At 43.9% G+C, this 23,425-nt stretch overlaps 1 protein-coding gene across 1 annotated transcript in view; it reads left to right on the top strand.

Moving 5' to 3' along the window:
- Nucleotides 1-23,126, top strand: part of LOC126213281 (neprilysin-2-like) — a 408,856-nt gene extending 385,730 nt beyond the window's left edge. The window contains 5 exon segments of the mRNA XM_049940942.1: nucleotides 1,043-1,161; nucleotides 7,591-7,664; nucleotides 7,666-7,705; nucleotides 11,407-11,588; nucleotides 21,701-23,126. Coding sequence (XP_049796899.1) covers nucleotides 1,043-1,161; nucleotides 7,591-7,664; nucleotides 7,666-7,705; nucleotides 11,407-11,588; nucleotides 21,701-21,863 — 578 coding nt within the window. The 3' untranslated portion in view covers nucleotides 21,864-23,126.
- The last annotated feature ends 299 nt before the right edge of the window (nucleotides 23,127-23,425 follow it).

Below are 23,425 nucleotides of genomic sequence, written 5' to 3'. Positions count from 1 at the left end.
GCTTGTTATGTACAGGAGTCACCTCTGCTTTTTCCAGTCGCTCGGCACTTTGCACCAGTCGAGAGATTTGCGATAATTGTAAACTAAGTAAGGGGACAATGAAGTAGAGTACTCATTGTAAAACTGAATTGGGATTCTGTCCGGACCTGGCGACATATTTGTTTTCAGCACCTTCAGTTGTTTCTCTATGTCAGGGATGCTTATTAGTGCGTCAGCCATATGGAACTCCATGCAATGTCAAATGATGCTTGTTATTTCTCTCAAATGGAATTTCCGTAATTATTGCATGTCACCAGCTGTGACTTACGGCAGTTTAAAGGTGAGAACTATTCAAAAACTAATTGTTACCCAGCAAGCGACAGGGAGATGCTTGTTGCCAGCTACTGGCAAAGACAGGGAGACCAGCAGACGTATCAGGGGGATACAGAGAGGGGGAGAGAGACATGGTGTGGTGACTGTGGTGATGAGAATGAGATGGTGGTGAGTGAGGCATCTAGTCAGGACCATGAGGGCAGATGGAGTGAAGAAGTTCTCTACTGGACTGTCGGAGGTGGGGAAGGCAGAGGCAATGACTCGGTGAGATATGATGGGATGACACCTCAAAATTGTGCTGGAGCGATAGGGATGCATGTATACGTGGATAATTCTGGGGAAATGGGCATATCCAGCAGTGGGAATCAAATGATTGATGTTGTTATTGTTGATAGTTATGATGAAGATGATGATGATGTCAGCTACTGTCAGCAACGTTCCATATGTTTCAGTCACTCTCCAGAGTCACAGTAATGCATTCCACCAACCAACTCGAAGCATCTGTAAGTCGACATACACTGCTTTGGACGTGTTTCTGCAAACTTTATTCACATTATAATTTCCCATGGTGCCACATGATCATGTATTCAGTGATCTTTTCGTATATTTGAGGCTTGTTATTGGAGTAAGAGAAATGAATGTTAGTTAGTAACTATCACTTATTGATGGAGAAAATTTTGACCAGAGCAGCAATACGTGCAGTGATGGAAGTGTGTGTGATCTTCCGCAGGGATTCCAGCAGGTATCCTACAGGGTGTGTTCTTCAGCGCCGACCGTCCCAAGTACATGAACTATGGCGGCATCGGCTCCACCATCGGCCACGAGATCACACACGGCTTTGACGATGAGGTACCTAATTTTTTATATGCATTTTATACTACAAACTTTAAAGGGACATAACTGTTTAAATGTTTCAAAATGCATGTTTGTGCACTGCACAATGTGTAGAAAAGTACTATACCGTGACTACAGTACAGCTGGAATCAGTCAACTCACAAAAACACTAACGTGTAAGAATTTGTGGTAGTGATCACAAATGCTCAGCCATAGGCAAATAAAGTGATAGACATCGGTTCATTTGATGAGCACTAAGGAAATGCACTCATTCTACAAAAGATATTGCTTACAAAATACTTGTGCAACCCATCTATAATACACTACATACTCATGTGTATCGGTCCTATAAACATCATGAAGACAAAATCAGAGTAATTACAGCACATACAGAAGCGTTTAAGCAGTAATTTTCCCACACTCAATATGTTAATGGAAGGGGAAGAAAGCCAAGTATGAGTTAAAATGTGAAGTACCCTTTGCCATGCACTTCACAATGGTTTCCAGTGTGAGCAACTCTTTGTTATGACTGAAATGCAACAGTATAAGAAAAACAACTGCGTTGTCTTCATCCAGAGACTTTACAGCATGTGCTGGAACATTGCGACATCATTAACTTCTATTCCATGACAACACAACTTTACAACATCACCGATGCTGAACTTTCGTTTCAGCAGCTTGCTGCCAGGAAATCAATTGCTTAAGAAGGAAAATCATTTGCTGAAATTCATCCGATACGGAGACCTCAGGAACAGGCCATCTTAGATTTTTTGTTTATTATTAAAATTAAACATGAAAAAGTGAATTGTAAGATGACTATGGAAAATAAAGTAACATTTAGTAGAAAACTGCGAAATATCTTGGTGTGAAATGAACAATTTAATACCCATTCATTACATCAAAACTAGAAAAAAGTACAGATGATATGGGCTCTAAAATGAATATCTTGCTAGGTATGAGCAGTTGTTTATCTACGATACTATGAAATATATCTGTTCTGTTGCAAGCACTTTGACTTCCATATTTTGGAAGGAGAAGGAGGTAGTGTTGACGAATGCACGAAAAACATGTCTGGTAAATGATGGCTCCAAAATACTTAGCTTAAGAACTGTCAACTCTTCCTCGTCATCGTTCCTGTGAAACACACCTTTTGTACTGAATTAGTGCTCATAATTCTTAATGTATGTATTTAGAGCCCATATTTACTCAACAGTTTTTCTTATTTTGGTGTAAGCAGTCTGTCTTTAAACACTGTGGAAGGAATTTAGTTACACCCAGAGTAAAAATAAAAATCGTCATTTTCATTAAAAATTGTGATTTTATTCACTTATTTTTTAATTTGGTGATATACAAGTCAAATAGAAAGAAAGAAGAATCAATTATTGTCAGTAAGAATTGAACCAGTGACTGCAGTTGCGATACTAGCACACTGCTTGCCGAGGTACAGAGAGCTCTGTTGAAAGTGGTCTAAATGTTGCGTACTTAACAGCAGTCAGAAACAGTAAATGTCGATGTGGGGAGTGTTTTTGACAAGTGCGTTATACTGCCTTAGGGCAGGTCTGGCATCCGACATGAGGTTCACAGTGATTGCCCTCGAATTGCCTCCATGGTAGGCAGTAACGACAGAATTGGAGAATTCATTGCATATGATACTGTAAATTCCAAGAAAAGCTGCAATTAGATGTAGTGCAATGTCGGAAATGGTTCAATGCTTGGGTTCTTCAAAATTTTGTGCCTGTTTGTTCTAGTATTTACTCCGTCAAACACCATAAATCTCAGAGATGAATGGTCACTCAAAGTTTCCTTCTGAAATTTCAAAATGAAGGACACATTTTCACGAGAACTGTCACAGGGTGTGAAAGCTGCTTCCATCATAATGAGCATGATACAAAATGGTTTCTGTACTGATGAAACACACGTAATTATACGTTTAGTTTCGATAATGATTTGCCGGCCGGAGTGGCTGAGCAGTTCTAGGCACTACAGTCTGGAACTGTGCGAGTGCTATGGTCGCAGGTTCGAATCCTGCCTCGGGCATTCGGGCATGGATGTGTGTGATGTCCTTAGGTTAGCTCAGCTCCGAAACATATACCCTGTACCTTGCATTCCACTGACCCCAAACCACCGCCATCTGCGACTTCACTGGTGTCAAGCGAGAGCTCGTTGGAGGGGGAAGTGGACATCTCTTGTGTTTTCTGATGAAAACTGGTTCTGCCTCAGTCCCAGTGATGGCTGTATGTTGCTTACATGGATACTGATTGACGGCCTGCAACCAACATGTCTGCATGCTAGACGCACCAGACCTACTCCTGGAGTTGTTGTCTGGAGTGCGATTTAATAGGACAGCTGGAGCCCTCTCCTGCTTCTCCTGTGCACGCTGACTACAAACCTGTACGTCATTCTGGTGATTCGACCTACTGTGCTGCCATTCATGAACAGCATTCCACAGGGTGTTTTCAAAAGGACAACGCTCGCCAACATTCCACTGTTGTAACCCAGCATGCTCTACAGAGTGTCAACATGTTGCCTTGCTGTGCTCGATCAGCAGACCTGTCTCCAATCGAGCACATATACGACATCATCGGATGACAACTCCAGCGTCATCCACAAGCAGCATCCACCATCAATGTATCTACCGACCAAGGCATGGAACTCCATCACACAAACTGACATCTGGTACCTGTACAAGAAAATTCATGCAAGTTTGAATGCTTGTATTCAACATTCTGTTTGCTACGCCAATTATGAATGTACCAGCATATCACATTTGCAATGGCTTATCTCACGCTTACATTAACCTGTGATCATACAGTCTTAATCACTTAAATATGTTACTTAGACAAATGTATCCTCAAAATTTCATTACTCTACAATAACTACTTTTTTATGCTGAGACTTTTTTCCATCAATGTACAAGGCAGTTCCAGAATGAATTTTTGTGGCAGTGTGTGCACTGGTATGAAACTTCCTGGCACATTAAAACTGCCTGCTGTATACAGACTCGAAACCAGAGCCTTTGCCTTTCACAGGCAAGTGCTCTAGCAACTGAGCTACCAGACACAGCTCACGAACCAGCCTCACAGCTTTACCTCTGCCGGTGTCTCATCCCTTGCCTTTGCACACTCTGCTGCAGAGTGAAAATTCATGCTGGAAAACAATCTCCCAGCCTGTAGCTAATTCACATCTCTGCAGTAACCTTTCTTTCAGGAATACTAGTTACACAAGTTGCGTAGGAGTAAACTAGATACGTACAAGAATTAGAGAACATTTCTTCTTTGTTTCTTTTTTCAGATTACTGGTTGGAGAATGTATTAGATGACTTGGATGTAACTTAAATTATACATTAAAAATTAGGCTAGATGCTGTGAAAACTAAGTAAACAAAAATAAAAAATGAGTTGTTTTTGTGTTAATTTATATGTATAAATTAATAGTCATTTTTACTAGAATATTTGTTTTGTTATATATTACCTTGCAAAAGATCCTAAAAAGTCTTCAGTTTATGATGATCTGCATATTTCTTTTGCCTGGTGATGCTGAAAAGTAGTTGAAAGTGTGTAGTTTTGTAACCTTGAAGAGTAGTTGAAACTAGGCAGTTGAAACTATATGCCCCATTTTGTATCTATTATAATTTGTTTGCAACTGTCAGCTTCTACTGCCTTGCCTGTTTAACATATAGTTTTAACCAACATGTGTTTTCTACAGTTACAAAAAAAAAAGAAAGAAAGAAATACAGATAACTTGAATGTATGGAAATAACACCATCATATTTAGTCTGTGGTTCTACCACAACATTCACCAAGTGGGGTGCAAAGATCGAACTACACTCATCATCAAGTGCATCATAGCCTGTCAAATACACGAACACTGTCAATTTTTTTACATATTTTGTTAAACAATGCAAACATTGTAGACATGGAAATAACATTGTGAATTTTATTTGAGGTTATGTTGTGTCTTGCTTTGCAGCACATGGAGTGGAAATATTGAACTTCAAATGGTTCAAATGGCTCTGAGCACTATGGGACTCAACTTCTCAGGTCATTAGTCCCCTAGAACTTAGAACTACTTAAACCTAACTAACCTAAGGACATCACACACATCCATGCCCGAGGCAGGATTCGAACCTGCGACCGTAGTAGTTTCATGGTTCCGGACTGCGTGCCTAGAACCGCGAGACCACCGCGGCCGTATTGAACTTCACTAGCCAGACATATGAGATACAGAAAACAACATTGCTGTGTGTGTGTGTGTGTGTGTGTGTGTGTGTGTGTTGGCTTACAAACTCTCTGATTAGACTGCTTCCAAGAACGTGACATGGCTTAACAAGGAGTCATTTGTATTTTTTACTGACATGGAACAATAACAAAAACATCAAATCAGAATTGGATTTTGGTGCCAAGTGGGGAGGTGCAGACAACAAGACATAGTCTGTGGAGGACACACCTCCATTTTTGGTGACTGGTAAAATACAGAGTTAGGAATCAGGAGCTCTAAGTATGTGTTTCTTGGCTTAGCTGTCTCACTGGCCTATTTCCCACAAACTGATGTAGCTTGCTTAAGAGGGAAGAAAATAGTGGGGAGGAAGAGGATGGGGAAGGCCAGGAGAGGGTGAGCTCAGAGATCGAACTTTAGCGATTTTTGCTCTAAACAGGGGTATGGAGAACGAACTAGAGTTGTAACATCTTTGGCGGCAGAGATTGAACAAGCAGAACAAGCTGGCCACCGAATGGTGTACTGACAGCTGCACACCTCCCTAACTAGCTGTGGCAGTGACTGACCGCAGCGCTACAAACTGGAGGCCACATAAACTCAGTGTACTGACTCAGAAAATAGGTATCTCGCCTAATTTACCCCTACATTTATCTGACAAGAAACCATTTTCTTCTCTCCATTTCACTTTGCTCACTCCTACTATGTCTAGATTGTATCTTTCTCTTTTCACCTTTCCTAGTTTTTCCTATCACTTTCAGCCTTCTGACATTCCACACTCTGGCTTGTAGAATGTTGCCCTTTTTGCTGGTTATTCAATGTTTTTCTCCTGATTACCTCCCCCTTGACAGTTACTTCCAATAGATGTGAATGGCAGACTAACCCACTGTCTTTTGCCAATGGGGAGACCATCATGGCACTTTTTCAATTACAGTCAACATGTCCTGTGGATAAACATTAAGTGTCTTTAATGCGGTAGTTAACATTGCATTTTGCATTGTCAAGCCGTTGATCATTGCTGATTCTTCCACCTTTTAGGGAGAGTTTCCCACAACAAGGACAAGAGTGTCTCTCTAACTCTGTCCGCTCCTCCACTCACTTTGACAATGCCTTGTTTAAGATGGAGAAGCCTTCAACCGCCATTGCTGATGGTTTTCATTCTAAATCTAGCCAATTTCTGGGATCTAATTCAAGATCCAGGACATTTTATTACTAATCACTCTTAGACCACAGTGAATGACACTGAGATAAATTGGAAGATGTCCACAGGAACTGTAATCTGTCCACAAAGGAAGCTAGCAAATCCTCGTTTGACCAATGCTTTAGTACTGCTACTCATTCTGGAATTCATACCAGATCCCATTGATAGAGGAACTGGAGGATGTACGAAGAAGAGCAGCACGTTTCGTCACAGGTTTCTTTAGGAAGAGAGTGCCACAGAGATGCTTGTAAAGCGCCAGTGGCATATTGTTCAAGAGAGATTCTGTGCATCATGGCGTGGTTTACTGTTAAAATTTCGCTACCTTATGTTCTCACAAATATATTGTTTCATCCTACAAGTGCATTGTGGAAAGGCCATGAAGGTAAAATAAGACATTATTTTGAAGAAAGGGCAACTGCAGTCAAAATCCCACATTGTGAATAAAATCTTCCACTCTGGCTATTAAAATACTATTACTAAAAATTCATTACCGGTTTTGCATCAAAAGAGATCCATCTCTAGGTGACAGGTTTTCTAAATAGCCATGGCATGCAAAGTAATTGCTTAGAGTCAAGTCCCATTGTTCATATTGAAGGCAGAAACAAATATCACGCTGAAAGCTCTAGCCCGTTCTGTCGTCTGAATCACTTTAATCGTGGACTACCACTTTTAGCCTGCTATCTGTTTCTGTCTTGATGATGAATGATGGGATTTGGCTCTAAGTAATTACTCTGCTGTGTCATAACTGCTTACAAAACCCATCATCTAAAGATGCATCTCTGTTGATGTGAAGTTGGCAGTGACATTTTATTAAAAGTATTTTAACAGTCAGTGTGAAAGATTTTATTCAGCATGTAAAATATGAGAGATTCGAACTCATGTGGAAGCTTGTCAACCATTCCTCCTATGCACCATTCAGGAATGGAATGGAAAGCAAGTACGGGAGTAATGTCGGTAGCTGAAACACTAAAAAAAAAAGTTGCACTATAATTAATTTGTTTTACGTACCTCTAATGCATCAAAACTCTCCAGGGCCGTCAGTTTGACAAGGACGGGAACCTTGTGGACTGGTGGGATCCTGTGACCCGTGACAAGTACCTGAAGAAGGCAGTATGGAAACTTCACCGACGAACAGGCGGGCATGCACGTGAGTACACCTGCTGTGTTGACTGACCACCTTCTTCTCCAAAATATTACTTACCCTGCTCTTCTTGGAAAAAAGTAGCCACACTGCTCCCAGTTTTGAAATCAACTATGTGAGCCTCAGTTTCTCCTATTTGACTAATCATAATTTCAATGAAGATTCACATCATCTAGCACATTTGAGTAATCACCATTCTAATGGAGAGTCCATTTAATCTGCCACTGATGGCTGCTCCATTTGGCTAATCGTTTTGAAGAATATGCATCGTATCGTCCACATTTGCAGCCCCATTTGACTAACCATTTCAATGAGAGTGGATTTAACCTGGCACAGTCGACTGCCCCATCTGAGTAATCAACAGTCTGGTGAAGATGCCATCTGGCACATTTTACTACCCTATATGAGTATCCACCGCTCTAATCAAGATACATCTCGTCTGTCATATTTGACTGCCCCTGATGAAGTACAGCTCATCCGTTGCTTTTAAGTTTACCATCGATTAATCACCATTCTGGTGGAGATGCGTATTATCTGTGACATTTGACTGCCCCATTTTACTAATAATTTGTGTGGAGATGGATGTCACCTGACATATTTCTTTGCGCCCTTTGACAAATCAACATTTACGTAAATGCAAACACCACTCATGCATTAGGCCTTAGGCCACATCCAGTTGGCCAACTGCTGCCTACAGCAAGATACGAGGACTGATCTATGATCATAGGCCATATAATCGGCATGTTGCCAAACCCTTCAGCCCTTATTGGTGTTAGATCAATCCTGATGGTACCACATCTTGCTTATACAAGAAGCTGCTCATTTCATCTCAGAAGGCTGAGTAGACACCGTACCAGACCTCCCTAGCTCAGAAAGAATCTGAGATTCTAACATGGGTCCTTCAATACAGAAGATTGCATTGCAACCATTAAGCTACAGAGGTGGTGACCATTTACTGTGAAAATGTCTTTTACGTGACACATTCACCTGCCCCTTTTGACCAATCATCATACTTCTGAAGATGAATGTCATCTATCATTCTTCAGTAGTCTTATTTCTGTAATCATCATTGTAATGAGGTGCATCTCATCTGAGGCAATTTACAAATTTAATGTGAACAAACCACTGTAATGTTGCATCATTTACAATCTGTTCTTCGGTATACACTGCTGGGAAAAAAATTGGTACACCCAGAAAGGCGACATCAGTTTTGATCTGATGGAGGCATACATGTTTTCAGCATCACCCGCCAAAAGATAGCATAATGGCATAGCTACCAGAATGTCATCTGTGTCTACCCTTTAATGGGGAATTCACACAGCCAGAAGCCTCAGTGCAATGCAAATGTGTGAAGCAAGCAGGCAACCATGGAGATGCCTAATGCTTCCTACAGGCGACTGAGCGAGTTTGAGAGGGGTCAAACTGTGGCCTCCAGAGTGACGGGATGGTTATTTCGGAGAACTGCCTCACAAGTTCGACATGCTGCACCAGTTGTGCAATGGCACTGGTATCGGTGGTCAGCTGAACATTCTCACGTCCGTGGACAAGGTTCTGGACGTCCACACAGCACGAGTGCCCACCAGCATCGACGAATGGTGCAGCGTAACAGATCGTACAGCTACCACGGCACAGATAAGAGGGCTTGTCAGCCAAGACGTGTCAACACAGACTGTTTTGATCTGGTTATTAACAGTGGGACTAGAGGCACACACACCTCCAGCTTGTCTTCCAGTCACGTCACTGCATTGATCTGCACGCCTTGACTGGTGCTGTCAGAGGATCACTTGGAAGACAGAATGACGCGCCGTAGTCTTCAGTGATGAACGAGATTCTGCCTGCACACAGCTGAAGTAATAAGTGCTATCGACAGGGGATGTCAGATTGATTCCATATTTTTAGATTTCCAGAAGCCTTTTGACACCGTTCCTCATAAGCGTCTTCTAACCAAATTGCGTGTCTACGGAGTATCGCCTCAGTTGCGCGACTGGATCCGTTCGTAGTAATAGGCGGAAAGTCATCGAGTAAAACAGAGGTAATATCCGGCGTTCCCCAAGGAAGTGTTATAGGCCCTCTATTGTTCCTGACACAGGAGACATTCTGTGTAGCCGTCTTAGATTCTTTGCAGATAATGCTGCCATTTACCGTCTTGTAAAGTCATCCGATGATCAAAACAACTTGCAAAATGATTTAGATAAGATATCTGTATGGAGCGAAAAGTGGCAATTGAACCTGAATAAAGAAAAGTGTGAAGTTATTCACATGAGTACTAAAAGAAATCAGCTAAATTTCGATTGTGCGATAAGTCACACAAATCTGAAGGCTGTAAATTCAGCTAAATACTTAGCGATTACAATTATACATAACCTACATTGGAACAATCACATAGATAAAATTGTGGGTAGAGCATGCGATTCATTGGCAAAACACGTAGAAGGTGCAACAGGTCTACCAAAGAGACTGCTTACGCCACGCTTGTCCGCCCTATCCTTGAGTATTGCTGTGCGTTGTGGGATCCGCATCAGGCGGGACTGACGGATGACATCGAAAACGTACAAAGAAGGGCAGCTCGTTTTGCATTGTCACGAAATAGGGGAGATAGTGTCACAGACATGATACGTGAATTGGAGTGGGAATCATCGAAACAAAGGCGTTTTTCGTTTCGACGAGATCTTCTCACGAAATTTCAATCACCAGTTTTCTCCTCCGATTGTGAAAACATCTGTTGCCACGCACCTACATAGGGATAAATGATCATCACGATAGAATAAGAGAAATCAGGGCTCGTACAGAAAAAATTAAGTGCTCGTTTTTCCCGCGTGCCGTTCTAGAGTTGAACAGTAGAGAGACAGCTTGAAAGTGGTTCATTGAACCTTCTGCCAGGTACTTTATTGTGAATAGCAGGGTAATCACTTAGATGTAGCTGTAGACGTTCGCACGTACGATGTAGACCTGGTGAGCACTGTCTCTCAGTGTGTATTCGTCCGAGAGAAACTGGCCCCACCCGAGGCCTCATGGTCTGGGGTGTGATAGGGTACGACTCTCGTTCACCTCGGTGTTTCTGGAGGTGACGCTAACCAGCACTCGGTACATGCAGAATATTGTGGACTTATTCTTCTGCCATTCTTGCAACAGGAACGTGATATGCTGTTCCGACAGGAACACTGCCTGTGAAACTCATAGTTCTCTGCAATATGTGCACCAACTTTCCCGTACAGCACAATCTCCAACCTTACCTCCAACCCGGCACGTGCGGGATATGTTGGGGCGAGAAGCGACTTGTGTGACTTGTCAACCGACAACTCTTACAGAATTACATAATCAGGTCGATTGGGTATGGGATAACGTATCCCAGGACAGTATTTGCCATCTGTACAATCGACTGGGTGCCAGAGTCAGCATCTGCATTGCCGACCGTAGAGGCTACACCCACGTGATATGGGTGCATCATCATGGGTACCTCAGAACTGCTTGTGCTGTTGATCTCTGAATGTAATTGTATCGTGCACTCCATATGCACTGTTGCATCAATAAATGTTGAGTGAATTAGAAACCTATAAAAGGGTGTACTAATTTTTTCCCAGCAATCTATATGTTGATGGAAATAATAGAACGTGCATGCTGTTTTATAGCAATCAGTTCCCACAGTCCAATGCATGGGTGACCATCATGTGCATGATACCGACTGATGGTATAGGATTGTGTTGCAGCTGAATGGGATCAACACGCAGGGTGAGAACATCGCGGACAACGGTGGCATCAAGGAGGCGTACCGCGCCTACCTCGCCGTGGAGCGCCGCACCGGCCAATCAGAGCCGAGGCTGCCAGCGCTGGCCGGCCTCTCCCCGCGGCAGATGTTCTGGCTGTCCGCCGCGCAGACCTGGTGCAAGAAGTCAGTAGTGGCTGCCTCATCCTCGCACTCCCTGTGTGCATTCTGTGTGCCCGTTAGTTTTGCAGTACTGGTGCTTTGTGGCAACGAAATGTGGGGTCACCACAAATGGTTGACGCAGATTCACTAGGTAGTGAGGACACAGCATGTTATCTTCTACATCTAAACACAAACTCCGCAAACCACCACACGGTGCGTGGTGGAGGGTACCTTTTCCCCTTCCTCTTCTGCTATATTCCTTCACGCCAGCCCAATTTACCTTATCGGATCTTCGTGGTCCTTACGCGAAATGAACATTGGCAGCAGTAGAAACATACGGCAGACAGCATTAAGTGTTGGTTCCCTAAACTTTCTCAGTGGTTCCTTGCAGATAGAACATCTTCCCCTCCAGGGATTCCCATTGGAGTTCTCAAAGGATCTCCATAATACTTGCATGCTAATCGAAAATATCGGCAACAAATCTAGCAGCACTCCTTTGAATTGTTTCGATGTCTTCCTTTAATCTGACATGGTGTGGATCCCATACACTCGACCAGCACTCAGGTACGGGTTGCACTAGCATTTCATATGCAGTCTCCTTTATAGACGAGCTACACTTCCCTTAAATTCTCCCAATAAGATGAAATCCAGTATTCGCCTTCCTTCTACCGATGAACCGAGCGAGGTGGCGCAGTGGTTAGACACTGGACTCACATTCGGGAGCACGACGGTTCAATCCCGCGTCCGACAATCCTGATTTAGGTTTTCCGTGATTTCCCTAAATCGCTCCAGGCAAATGCTGGGATGGTTCCTTTGAAAGGTCACGGCCGACTTCCTTCCCCATCCTTACCTAATCCGATGAGACCGATGACCTCGCTGTCTGGTCTCCTTCCCCAAACAACCCAACCCCCCAACCCATTCTACCGATCCAACGAGCTCATTCCATTTCGTATCACTTTGCAATACTGCGATCAGAAATTTAACTGACACTACTGTGTCTAGCATTTGTAGACTTAGAGAAAGCTTTTGACAACGTTAACTGGAATACTCTCTTTCAAATTCTGAAGGTGGCAGGGGTAAAATACAGGGAGCGAAAGGCTATTTACAATTTGTACAGAAACCAGATGGCAGTTATAAGAGTCGAGGGGCATGAAAGGGAAGCAGTGGTTGGGAAAGGAGTGAGACAGGGTTGTAGCCTCTCCCCGATATTATTCAATCTGTATATTGAGCAAGCAGTAAAGGAAACAAAAGAAAAATTCGGAGTAGGTATTAAAATTCATGGAGAAGAAGTAAAAACTTTGAGGTTCGCCGATGACATTGTAATTCTGTCAGAGACAGCAAAGGACTTGGAAGAGCAGTTGAACGGATTGGACAGTGTCTTGAAAGGAGGATATAAGATGAACATCAACAAAAGCAAAACGAGGATAATGGAATGTAGTCAAATTAAATCGGGTGATGCTGAGGAGATTAGATTAGGAAATGAGACACTTAAAGTAGTAAAGGAGTTTTGCTATTTAGGGAGTAAAATAACCGATGATGGTCGAAGTAGAGAGCATATAAAATGTAGATTGGCAATGGCAAGGAAATCGTTTCTGAAGAAGAGAAATTAGTTAACATCGAGTATAGATTTAAGTGTCAGGAAGTCGGTTCTGAAAGTATTTGTATGGAGTGTAGCCATGTATGGAAGTGAAACATGGACGATAACCAGTTTGGACAAGAAGAGAATAGAAGCTTTCGAAATGTGGTGCTACAGAAGAATGCTGAAGATAAGGTGGGTAGATCACGTAACTAATGAGGAGGTATTGAATAGGATTGGGGAGAAGAGAAGTTCGTGGCACAACTTGACTAGAAGAAGGGATCGGTTGGTAGGACATGTTTTGAGGCATCAAGGGATCACAAATTTAGCATTGGAGGGCAGCGTGGAGGGTAAAAATCGTAGAGGGAGACCAAGAGATGAATACACTAAGCAGATTCAGAAGGATGTAGGTTGCAGTAGGTACTGGGAGATGAAGAAGCTTGCACAGGATAGAATAGCATGGAGAGCTGCATCAAACCAGTCTCAGGACTGAAGACCACAACAACAACTGTGTCAAGCAGGCAACTGCTAATGCAAGCAGGCCACTACTAATGGTGTATTCAAACATTACAGGATTGTTTTTTCCCTCTCACCGGTATCAGCTTATAGTTTTATACATCTACAGCAAGCTGCCACTCTTCACACGAACTAGAGATTTTGTCTAAGTAGGCTCATGTTCTCCTGCAGTCACTCCACTTGAGCACCTTACCGTACGTCACACCATCATCAGCAAATAACTGCAGATTTCTGCCCACCCTGTCAGCCAAATCGCTTATGTGTATAGAGGACAACAGCGGTCGTATCACACTTCCTCAGGGCACTCCTGAGGATACCCTCCTCTCTGATGAATACCCGCCGTCGTAGACAACATACCGGGTTCTGTTTTTTAAGAAGCCTTCGGGCCACTCACATAGAAAAAAAATGGTTCAAATGGCTCTGAGCACTATGGAACTTAACATCTGTGGTCATTAGTCCCCTAGAACTTAGAAATACATAAACCTAACTAACCTAAGGACATCACACACAGCCATGCCCGGGACATCTAAATAGATCTATTGCACGAGCTTTGGGCAGCCACTACTTTTGAACATGTTTTCTGAAAACTGTCTTGAACAGCCAGTTAGACACAAAATGGAAATATTTTAGACCTTGCTGTTATAAACAGGTCTGACCTTGAAACTTCCTGGCAGATTAAAACTTCATGCCAGATCAACACTTGAATTTGGGGCCTTTGCATACCAGCTGGTGGAGCACTTGCCTGTGAAACACTAGCCCCAAGTTCGAGTCTCGGTCCAGCATACAGTTTTTATGTGCCAGGAAGTATCATATCAGTGCATACTATGCTGCAGAGTGAAAATTCCATTCAGGTCTGAACCTATCAAATGTGTTCGTATAGAGACTGTAATTAGTAATCACGATGTCATCACAGCAACAATCACTACTACAGTTATTAAATCCACCAAGAAGGCTAGCAGATTATTTATGACAGAAAGAGCAGATAACCAGTCGTTAGAAAAAAAATGGTTCAAATGGCTCTGAGCACTATGGGACTCAACTGCAGAGGTCATTAGTCCCCTAGAACTTAGAACTAGTTAAACCTAACTAACCTAAGGACATCACAAACAACCATGCCCGAGGCAGGATTCGAACCTGCGACCGTAGCGGTCACGCGGTTCCAGACTGAAGCGCCTAGAACCGCTGTGTGCTGGATCGAGACTCGAACTCGGGATCTTTGCCTTTCACGGGCAAGTGCTCTACCATCTGAGCTACCCAAGCACGACTCACGCCCCATCCTCACAGCTTTACTTCTGCCAGTATCTGGTCTCCTACCTTCCAAACTTTAGAGGAGCTCTCCTGCAGAACTTGCAGAACTAGCACTCCTGAAAGAATGGATATTGTGGAGACATGGCTTAACCACAGCCTGGGGGATGTTTCCAGAATGATTCGACAATTTTTACAGCAGAATCTGGTGAGCGGCAAAGACATCTGATAGTTTAGTTTACATAGGCTTGCCACTTTCGTCCAGAGAACTTCACAGTCAGACTCAGTTTCAACCTCCACAGACACAATATTTTTGTTGACAGCAATGAATTATCCTCCTCTTATGGCGTCCAGTCCTCCCTGTCTTGGATGGACGGTCATCAACAGGTGAAAAAGTAATGAGAGTCATGCCCCAGTTGATCGTTGATGTTCTATTTGTATATTAATGACAGGGCAGACAAAATAAATAGTAACCTTAGACCTTTTTAAGATAATGCCGTTCGTTAACTATGACACAGAACATTCTGAAAGTTCCAATGAGTCACAATAGAGATATGTCAAGAAGCAGATGTGAGACGTGAATCTAGGAATATTCCACGGTCTCGTACATATCTTTCCAGTGGGGACCTCAGATCCAGATTCAACTATTTACAGAGAGGATAGAGGCGTTTAAGCAGACATTCTTGCTGCATTCCGCTTGCTAATGAAATAGGATGAAACCGTCACATACGGTACAGTGGGAATGTACCCTCTGCCATGCAATTCATGGTGTATATGTGCAACACAGGTTTATTCACGGGTAACGTCTAGATTTCAGAAGATAACTGCTGAAAACTGTAAGATATATAGAAAACAGATACTGAACAGTAGATGGAGACTGTCACCAAGTTTGTAACTCGCATTAGAGGTGTGCATCACTTACGATGTGGCAAACTGTTGTTTTCTCCACCTGCAGGAGCGAACAAATTTGATGTGACGAGTTGAAGTGGATGATTTTTGTACGTGTTCTGACACTCCTACTCTCTAGTGCAACTATGCAATGAGATGTACTACAGATAGAAACTTGGAGACGTGTCCTGCCCACTTATATGTGTCATTCTCAGGGCTGTGTAACTCAGTCGATGCGAACGGAGCCCTTCCTTGTAGATTCATCTTGTCGTCCTTCTGTCTGGCTGTCACAGACATTTTTTCTCAGGAACTGGTACAAATAGGAAATTTAAATTTATATCATACACCGATGCCTGTAGTGCCTTAGCATAGTAATACAGTGGAGCTTCTAAGTCATTGCAGTCAAAGGATGCAGTCATTTATTTCACATATTTTAATACAAACTCACTCATCAGTACCTATAGGGTATTTCCTGCTGGCCTAGAATCATGAAATTTGGCGATAAGCAGGGTTTCACAGTACACTCAAAGAAAAAAAAACCCTAAAATGGTTAATTTTGGTTATATACACTCCTGGAAATGGAAAAAAGAACACATTGACACCGGTGTGTCAGACCCACCATACTTGCTCCGGACACTGCGAGAGGGCTGTACAAGCAATGATCACACGCACGGCACAGCGGACACACCAGGAACCGCGGTGTTGGCCGTCGAATGGCGCTAGCTGCGCAGCATTTGTGCACCGCCGCCGTCAGTGTCAGCCAGTTTGCCGTGGCATACGGAGCTCCATCGCAGTCTTTAACACTGGTAGCATGCCGCGACAGCGTGGACGTGAACCGTATGTGCAGTTGACGGACTTTGAGCGAGGGCGTATAGTGGGCATGCGGGAGGCCAGGTGGACGTACCGCCGAATTGCTCAACACGTGGGGCGTGAGGTCTCCACAGTACATCGATGTTGTCGCCAGTGGTCGGCGGAAGGTGCACGTGCCCGTCGACCTGGGACCGGACCGCAGCGACGCACGGATGCACGCCAAGACCGTAGGATCCTACGCAGTGCCGTAGGGGACCGCACCGCCACTTCCCAGCAAATTAGGGACACTGTTGCTCCTGGGGTATCGGCGAGGACCATTCGCAACCGTCTCCATGAAGCTGGGCTACGGTCCCGCACACCGTTAGGCCGTCTTCCGCTCACGCCCCAACATCGTGCAGCCCGCCTCCAGTGGTGTCGCGACAGGCGTGAATGGAGGGACGAATGGAGACGTGTCGTCTTCAGCGATGAGAGTCGCTTCTGCCTTGGTGCCAATGATGGTCGTATGCGTGTTTGGCGCCGTGCAGGTGAGCGCCACAATCAGGACTGCATACGACCGAGGCACACAGGGCCAACACCCGGCATCATGGTGTGGGGAGCGATCTCCTACACTGGCCGTACACCACTGGTGATCGTCGAGGGGACACTGAATAGTGCACGGTCCATCCAAACCGTCATCGAACCCATCGTTCTACCATTCCTAGACCGGCAAGGGAACTTGCTGTTCCAACAGGACAATGCACGTCCGCATGTATCCCGTGCCACCCAACGTGCTCTAGAAGGTGTAAGTCAACTACCCTGACCAGCAAGATCTCCGGATCTGTCCCCCATTGAGCATGTTTGGGACTGGACGAAGCGTCGTCTCACGCGGTCTCCACGTCCAGCACGAACGCTGGTCCAACTGAGGCGCCAGGTGGAAATGGCATGGCAAGCCGTTCCACAGGACTACATCCAGCATCTCTACGATCGTCTCCATGGGAGAATAGCAGCCTGCATTGCTGCGAAAGGTGGATATACACTGTACTAGTGCCGACATTGTGCATGCTCTGTTGCCTGTGTCTATGTGCCTGTGGTTCTGTCAGTGTGATCATGTGATGTATCTGACCCCAGGAATGTGTCAATAAAGTTTCCCCTTCCTGGGACAATGAATTCACGGTGTTCTTATTTCAATTTCCAGGAGTGTATCTCACAAAAAAATGATTTCTTTTGTCATTTGTTATCCGGTGCCAGACTTGAAATTAAAACAGTCAGTAGCTGTGCATGTAGGCTGAGTGGGTCGCAATGGTAAAAGTCAAACGTCGGGTGAGGAATGAATTTGTTGCTCGTATGGCATGTTTAGGAATTTATCCAGCGTCATATAGCCGGGAGGGATTCCTGCATGTAGATAATGGTTTCTCCATATTAACGTGCAGTAATCACTCCCAGATATCTGATGACGGATTAATTCTGAAATGCATCATATGGGCAATAAAGTCATTCCTTGTCTATAATGGTCATCTTGCCTTCTGCAAGACTTTATGTAACATTTCTGTTATTGAAATCAAAACATGCTTGTTAGTCTCGGATTCCCTGGGACTGATATCTCGCCATTACCAGTGTCAATAACATTCAAAAATATTCGAGATTCTCAATTCTCAGAATGGATGAACTGTCTACATATACATAGTTAGGTTTTTACAGAACAGTCAGTGCGTGAATCCTACTCGCAACTGGCCAGTCTTTTTCTGTACACTTTGTAGTTTTCTTGCACTCACCTTTTGAAGCTCCAGAGGTATTTACATATAACAGTGTATATTGTTGTGAGGTATGTGGTAAATGTTGTGGAGGAAGGCCGAAGACGGGCTGCAGAAAACAAGTTCTTGTGGCTGTAGGGCCCAGTATAGGGAAGGGGAAAAACGGCTGGCTAAAACCAGTACCACTATTTTAGGTCTGAATAACAGGTATTATCAGGTATTTCTTTGGTCTCAGTTATAATAGGTGTTTTTTGTTATTTAATGTTAACCTAGTAAACAAACTGAAATATCAGCAAGAAATAGCAACCGTGCCAAAATTTAAATGATTTTTTTTTGTAAAATTTGCATTGGTCAGAAATATTGCATTGTCATACAAAACGTGAAAGTGATAAGTGCTATTTTGATAATAATGCCGACAGAAACCAGCAACAAACACGTGGCATAACAATCGGTACAGCACTGCTGAGACAATAGCATCCCTGTCGCTGTGCGCCGTGCCTTAAGGCACGCGGTGTACGTACTGTGTGCAAAGCTTGGTCCCCTACCTGGCCTGTACGGCAGTTCCTCTGCAGAGTGGCACCAAGCCTAGTCTGGAGATATTTTTATGATGTAGAAGTGAAAGATTAAATATTTGTCTGTCATTTCTATGAACTAATAATAGTAAGCAAACTGAGGTACCAGTAAAAAATTAAAAACTCACAGACAATTCGTTAAGAGTATACAATAAAACTAGAAAGAACTGGTAACTGATGTAGCACATGTATCTACATAATGTGCCCTTCTTTGCCTGTAGTCCTTGAAAATGGACAAATTAACAAGGAAAAAAGACATCTTCAAGCTCAGTTTTCACTCTAGCACTGACTATTCGTAATGTCCAAATAGTGGTACAATCCCTGAACACACGTGACTTTTGGGTAGAGTTTTAAAAAATTACAATCAGTTGGCGGATAAAGGTGATTTTTTTATAGACTAGTATTCTACCACTTATAACGTTTCGAGAAAAGTAGTGAACAGACTAAGTTCTCTTTTCTTTACCTATGTATCTAATTTAATGTTTCAATCCTATGTATCTCGAAATTGAGAGAGTCAAAATTTTTCAGTCTTCCTTCGATTTCCATGTTTATTACAGGAGATAATAGAAAAAACCAGAAATTCGGTTATTTCAGAAATCAGTTTTTTGAGCAGTTTTAACAGTCAGATTAAATTGACACAGAAAAGATTATATAGCCAAAAACTGGTTGTTTCAGCGATAACTGGCATCCCTAGCTTAGCAGTTGCTCAGAGATGGAGAGGCCTGCACAGGGTACACTGGTGTGGAGAACTACATTGAACCCACTTTTAGACTGCAGAGAAAAACAACACATGTATGTTTTGTCTGGGTGCATGTGTGTGTGTGTGTGTGTGTGTGTGTGTGTGTGTGTGTGTGTGTGTGTGTAAACGTGTTTTTCAGTGTGCATGTATGTTTGAGATTGTACACTCCTGGAAATTGAAATAAGAACACCGTGAATTCATTGTCCCAGGAAGGGGAAACTTTATTGACACATTCCTGGGGTCAGATACATGATCACACTGACAGAACCACAGGCACATAGACACAGGCAACAGAGCATGCACAATGTCGGCACTAGTACAGTGTATATCCACCTTTCGCAGCAATGCAGGCTGCTATTCTCCCATGGAGACGATGGTAGAGATGCTGGAGGTAGTCCTGTGGAACGGCTTTCCATGCCATTTCCACCTGGCGCCTCAGTTGGACCAGCGTTCGTGCTGGACGTGCAGACCGCGTGAGACGACGCTTCATCCAGTCCCAAACATGCTCAATGGGGGACAGATCCGGAGATCTTGCTGGCCAGGGTAGTTGACTTACACCTTCTAGAGCACGTTGGGTGGCACGGGATACATGCGGACGTGCATTGTCCTGTTGGAACAGCAAGTTCCCTTGCCGGTCTAGGAATGGTAGAACGTTGGGTTCGATGACGGTTTGGATGTACCGTGCACTATTCAGTGTCCCCTCGACGATCACCAGTGGTGTACGGCCAGTGTAGGAGATCGCTCCCTACACCATGATGCCGGGTGTTGGCCCTGTGTGCCTCGGTCGTATGCAGTCCTGATTGTGGCGCTCACCTGCACGGCGCCAAACACGCATACGACCATCATTGGCACCAAGGCAGAAGCGACTCTCATCGCTGAAGACGACACGACTCCATTCGTCCCTCCATTCACGCCTGTCGCGACACCACTGGAGGTGGGCTGCACGATGTTGGGGCGTGAGCGGAAGTCGGCCTAACGGTGTGCGGGGCCGTAGCCCAGCTTCATGGAGACGGTTGCGAATGGTCCTCGCCGATACCCCAGGAGCAACAGTGTCCCTAATTTGCTGGGAAGTGGCGGTGCGGTCCCCTACGGCACTGCGTAGGATCCTACGGTCTTGGCGTGCATCCGTGCGTCGCTGCGGTCCGGTCCCAGGTCGACGGGCACGTGCACCTTCCGCCGACCACTGGCGACAACATCGATGTACTGTGGAGACCTCACGCCCCACGTGTTGAGCAATTCGGCGGTACGTCCACCCGGCCTCCCGCATGCCCACTATACGCCCTCGCTCAAAGTCCGTCAACTGCACATACGGTTCACGTCCACGCTGTCGCGGCATGCTACCAGTGTTAAAGACTGTGATGGGGCTCCGTATGCCACGGCAAACTGGCTGACACTGACGGCGGCGGTGCACAAATGCTGCGCAGCTAGCGCCATTCGACGGCCAACACCGCGGTTCCTGGTGTGTCCGCTGTGCCGTGCGTGTGATCATTGCTTGTACAGCCCTCTCGCAGTGTCCGGAGCAAGTATGGTGGGTCTGACACACCGGTGTCAATGTGTTCTTTTTTCCATTTCCAGGAGTGTATATATGTCTTTTTGTGTGTATGTATGTCTGTTTGTGTGTAAACACAGTGTGCATGTGTGTTTACACTGTATGTGTTTATGTTTGCATGGTGTTCAGGTGTATTTACTGGACTTATCTTTTGTGCTCTGGGTATTTACTATACACAGTATTAATTTATATTTGTATCATGTATGTATGTGTTACACACATACATCATAAGCTTGCCAACAGCTGGAATACCTGTCTTGCCATGCAAAGTAACTATGTTCTAAAAATATTTATAAATTTAGTTCTGTAAGTATTTTTGTCATGGAAGTTGTAGTTAAAAGTCCTCTTGTTTAAGGAATTGCTACAATCTTTCTTTTTTTTTAAGTTTGGTACCAGTATTTGAGTTGTCACCAATCTCATCTGAACAGTGATACTTTGTTGCCCTCATTTTTGGCAGTTAAATAACAAGGCATGAAAATAAGTTACAGTATCTGCTTCGATGCATTCACAGGTACCGCACCGAGAAGTTGCAACAAGAAATTACGACCGGAGTGCACTCCCCTGACCGCTTCCGTGTGCTGGGCCCGTTCGCCAACCGTCCCGAATTTGCTGAAGACTTCAGCTGTCCGCTCGGCTCCGGCATGAATCCTGAAAAGAAGTGCCAGGTGTGGTAGAGAGCACTGGTGGGGATGCCGAACTGCCAGGGGCAGATCGCTGACTGACGGGTGTGGCTGCAGGCTGTGACAACAGAAGTGAACCTGCATGCAGTCAGCCGCTGACCAACACTCCAGCTGTGGAGCTCTGTTTCTGGGCGATCCTCACTGACTGGGCTCTGACATGTTATATGGAAGGCCGCAGCCTCGAAAGAGACTGGCAGGCACATCTTGCAAAGCACCCAGAGAAGACAGTCTGGGTGCTGCAGTTTCAGCACATCACAGTCAAATTTGCCAACTGTGTGTGGAGTGTGTGACAGCATGCATTTGCATCCTAGAAACCTGCTCCTCTTTAGGGTGGATAAATAAATCTTTGTGCAGAAGCAGTTAGTTTTATCTTAAATTTTAGTCAATAACTTCAGATACGGTTTTCTTTCTTACAAATAATGCGTATTCATTTCGCTTGGATAATGTCACATGGAAAAAATGTCCCCCATAACAACTGGTAAAAATAAGAGGAAAGAGAAAATTTATTGGATAAAACCTAGGGAAGCTATCATTTTACCAATTTAAACTCTACAACGAGTGAAACAAATTGTCTAGTTGGTGAAAAGTGAGGTTTACTGCAATACTGGGATATGACACAAGCAGATGAGGAAAGAGCTAATGAGGTAGTTTCACTTAATGAAGCTGTGACAATGTGTGACTCTTCAAATGGCTCTGAGCACTATGGGACTTAACAGCTGCGGTCATCAGTCCCCTAGAACTTAGAACTACTTAAACCTAACTAACCTAAGGACATCACACACATCCATGCCCGAGGCAGGATTCGAACCTGCGACCGTAGCAGTCGCGCGGTTCCGGACTGAGCGCCTAGAACCGCGAGACCATGTGTGACTCTTCAAGGCGACGTACAGAGCACATGTCTGTCCTTCGTTTTTGCCCTAATTAGCATGAAGGCGAAACAAAACTGACAACAGCCTCCATCTGACAGTCACCGGAGAAGTGATTGACAGCCTAGAAACTGTTTCATCCAATAAGCAGAGCAATCTATTGAGTTATTGTTGAAGAAGTATATGCCATGAAGTTTACTAGATGCTGACCAATATCTGATAATATATAACAAAAGCCTCATGATGACTGTCATTAAAGTAGTCTGTCACTTGAAATTATGGAAGCAATCAGCAACACTAAAGTAAGTATTGCATAACTGATATCATCATTTGCGAAAATGCTGTAAAAGGTGATAAATGTTAGTTTCAAGACAGCAGTGGCATGTCTGCCTCACAACCAGTCATCCAGGAAGATGGAAAATAATAATAGTAATAATAATAATAATAATAATAATAATAAAAAGTTAAGATCTATTAACTCAAAGTTGGATTGCTCTTACACATCACATATACTCCCATACAGATATAAAAATTTCTAAATGTGCTGAGTTGTGTAACAAATAGTACACACACTGTGGAAATCAGAGAGAAATACTATAAGCAAAACGAACATGGAGCAATAGTTCTACAAGAGGCAGAGGTATCCAAAGTTTCCCAGTCGTATATGGAAGATCATATCCCACATATTGA

This window comes from Schistocerca nitens, chromosome 11 (assembly GCF_023898315.1).
Source record: "Schistocerca nitens isolate TAMUIC-IGC-003100 chromosome 11, iqSchNite1.1, whole genome shotgun sequence".
NCBI classification, from domain to species: Eukaryota; Metazoa; Arthropoda; class Insecta; order Orthoptera; family Acrididae; genus Schistocerca; species Schistocerca nitens.
The sequence above is the reverse complement of the archived record's forward strand: the minus strand, read 5'-3'. Positions and strand labels throughout refer to the sequence as shown.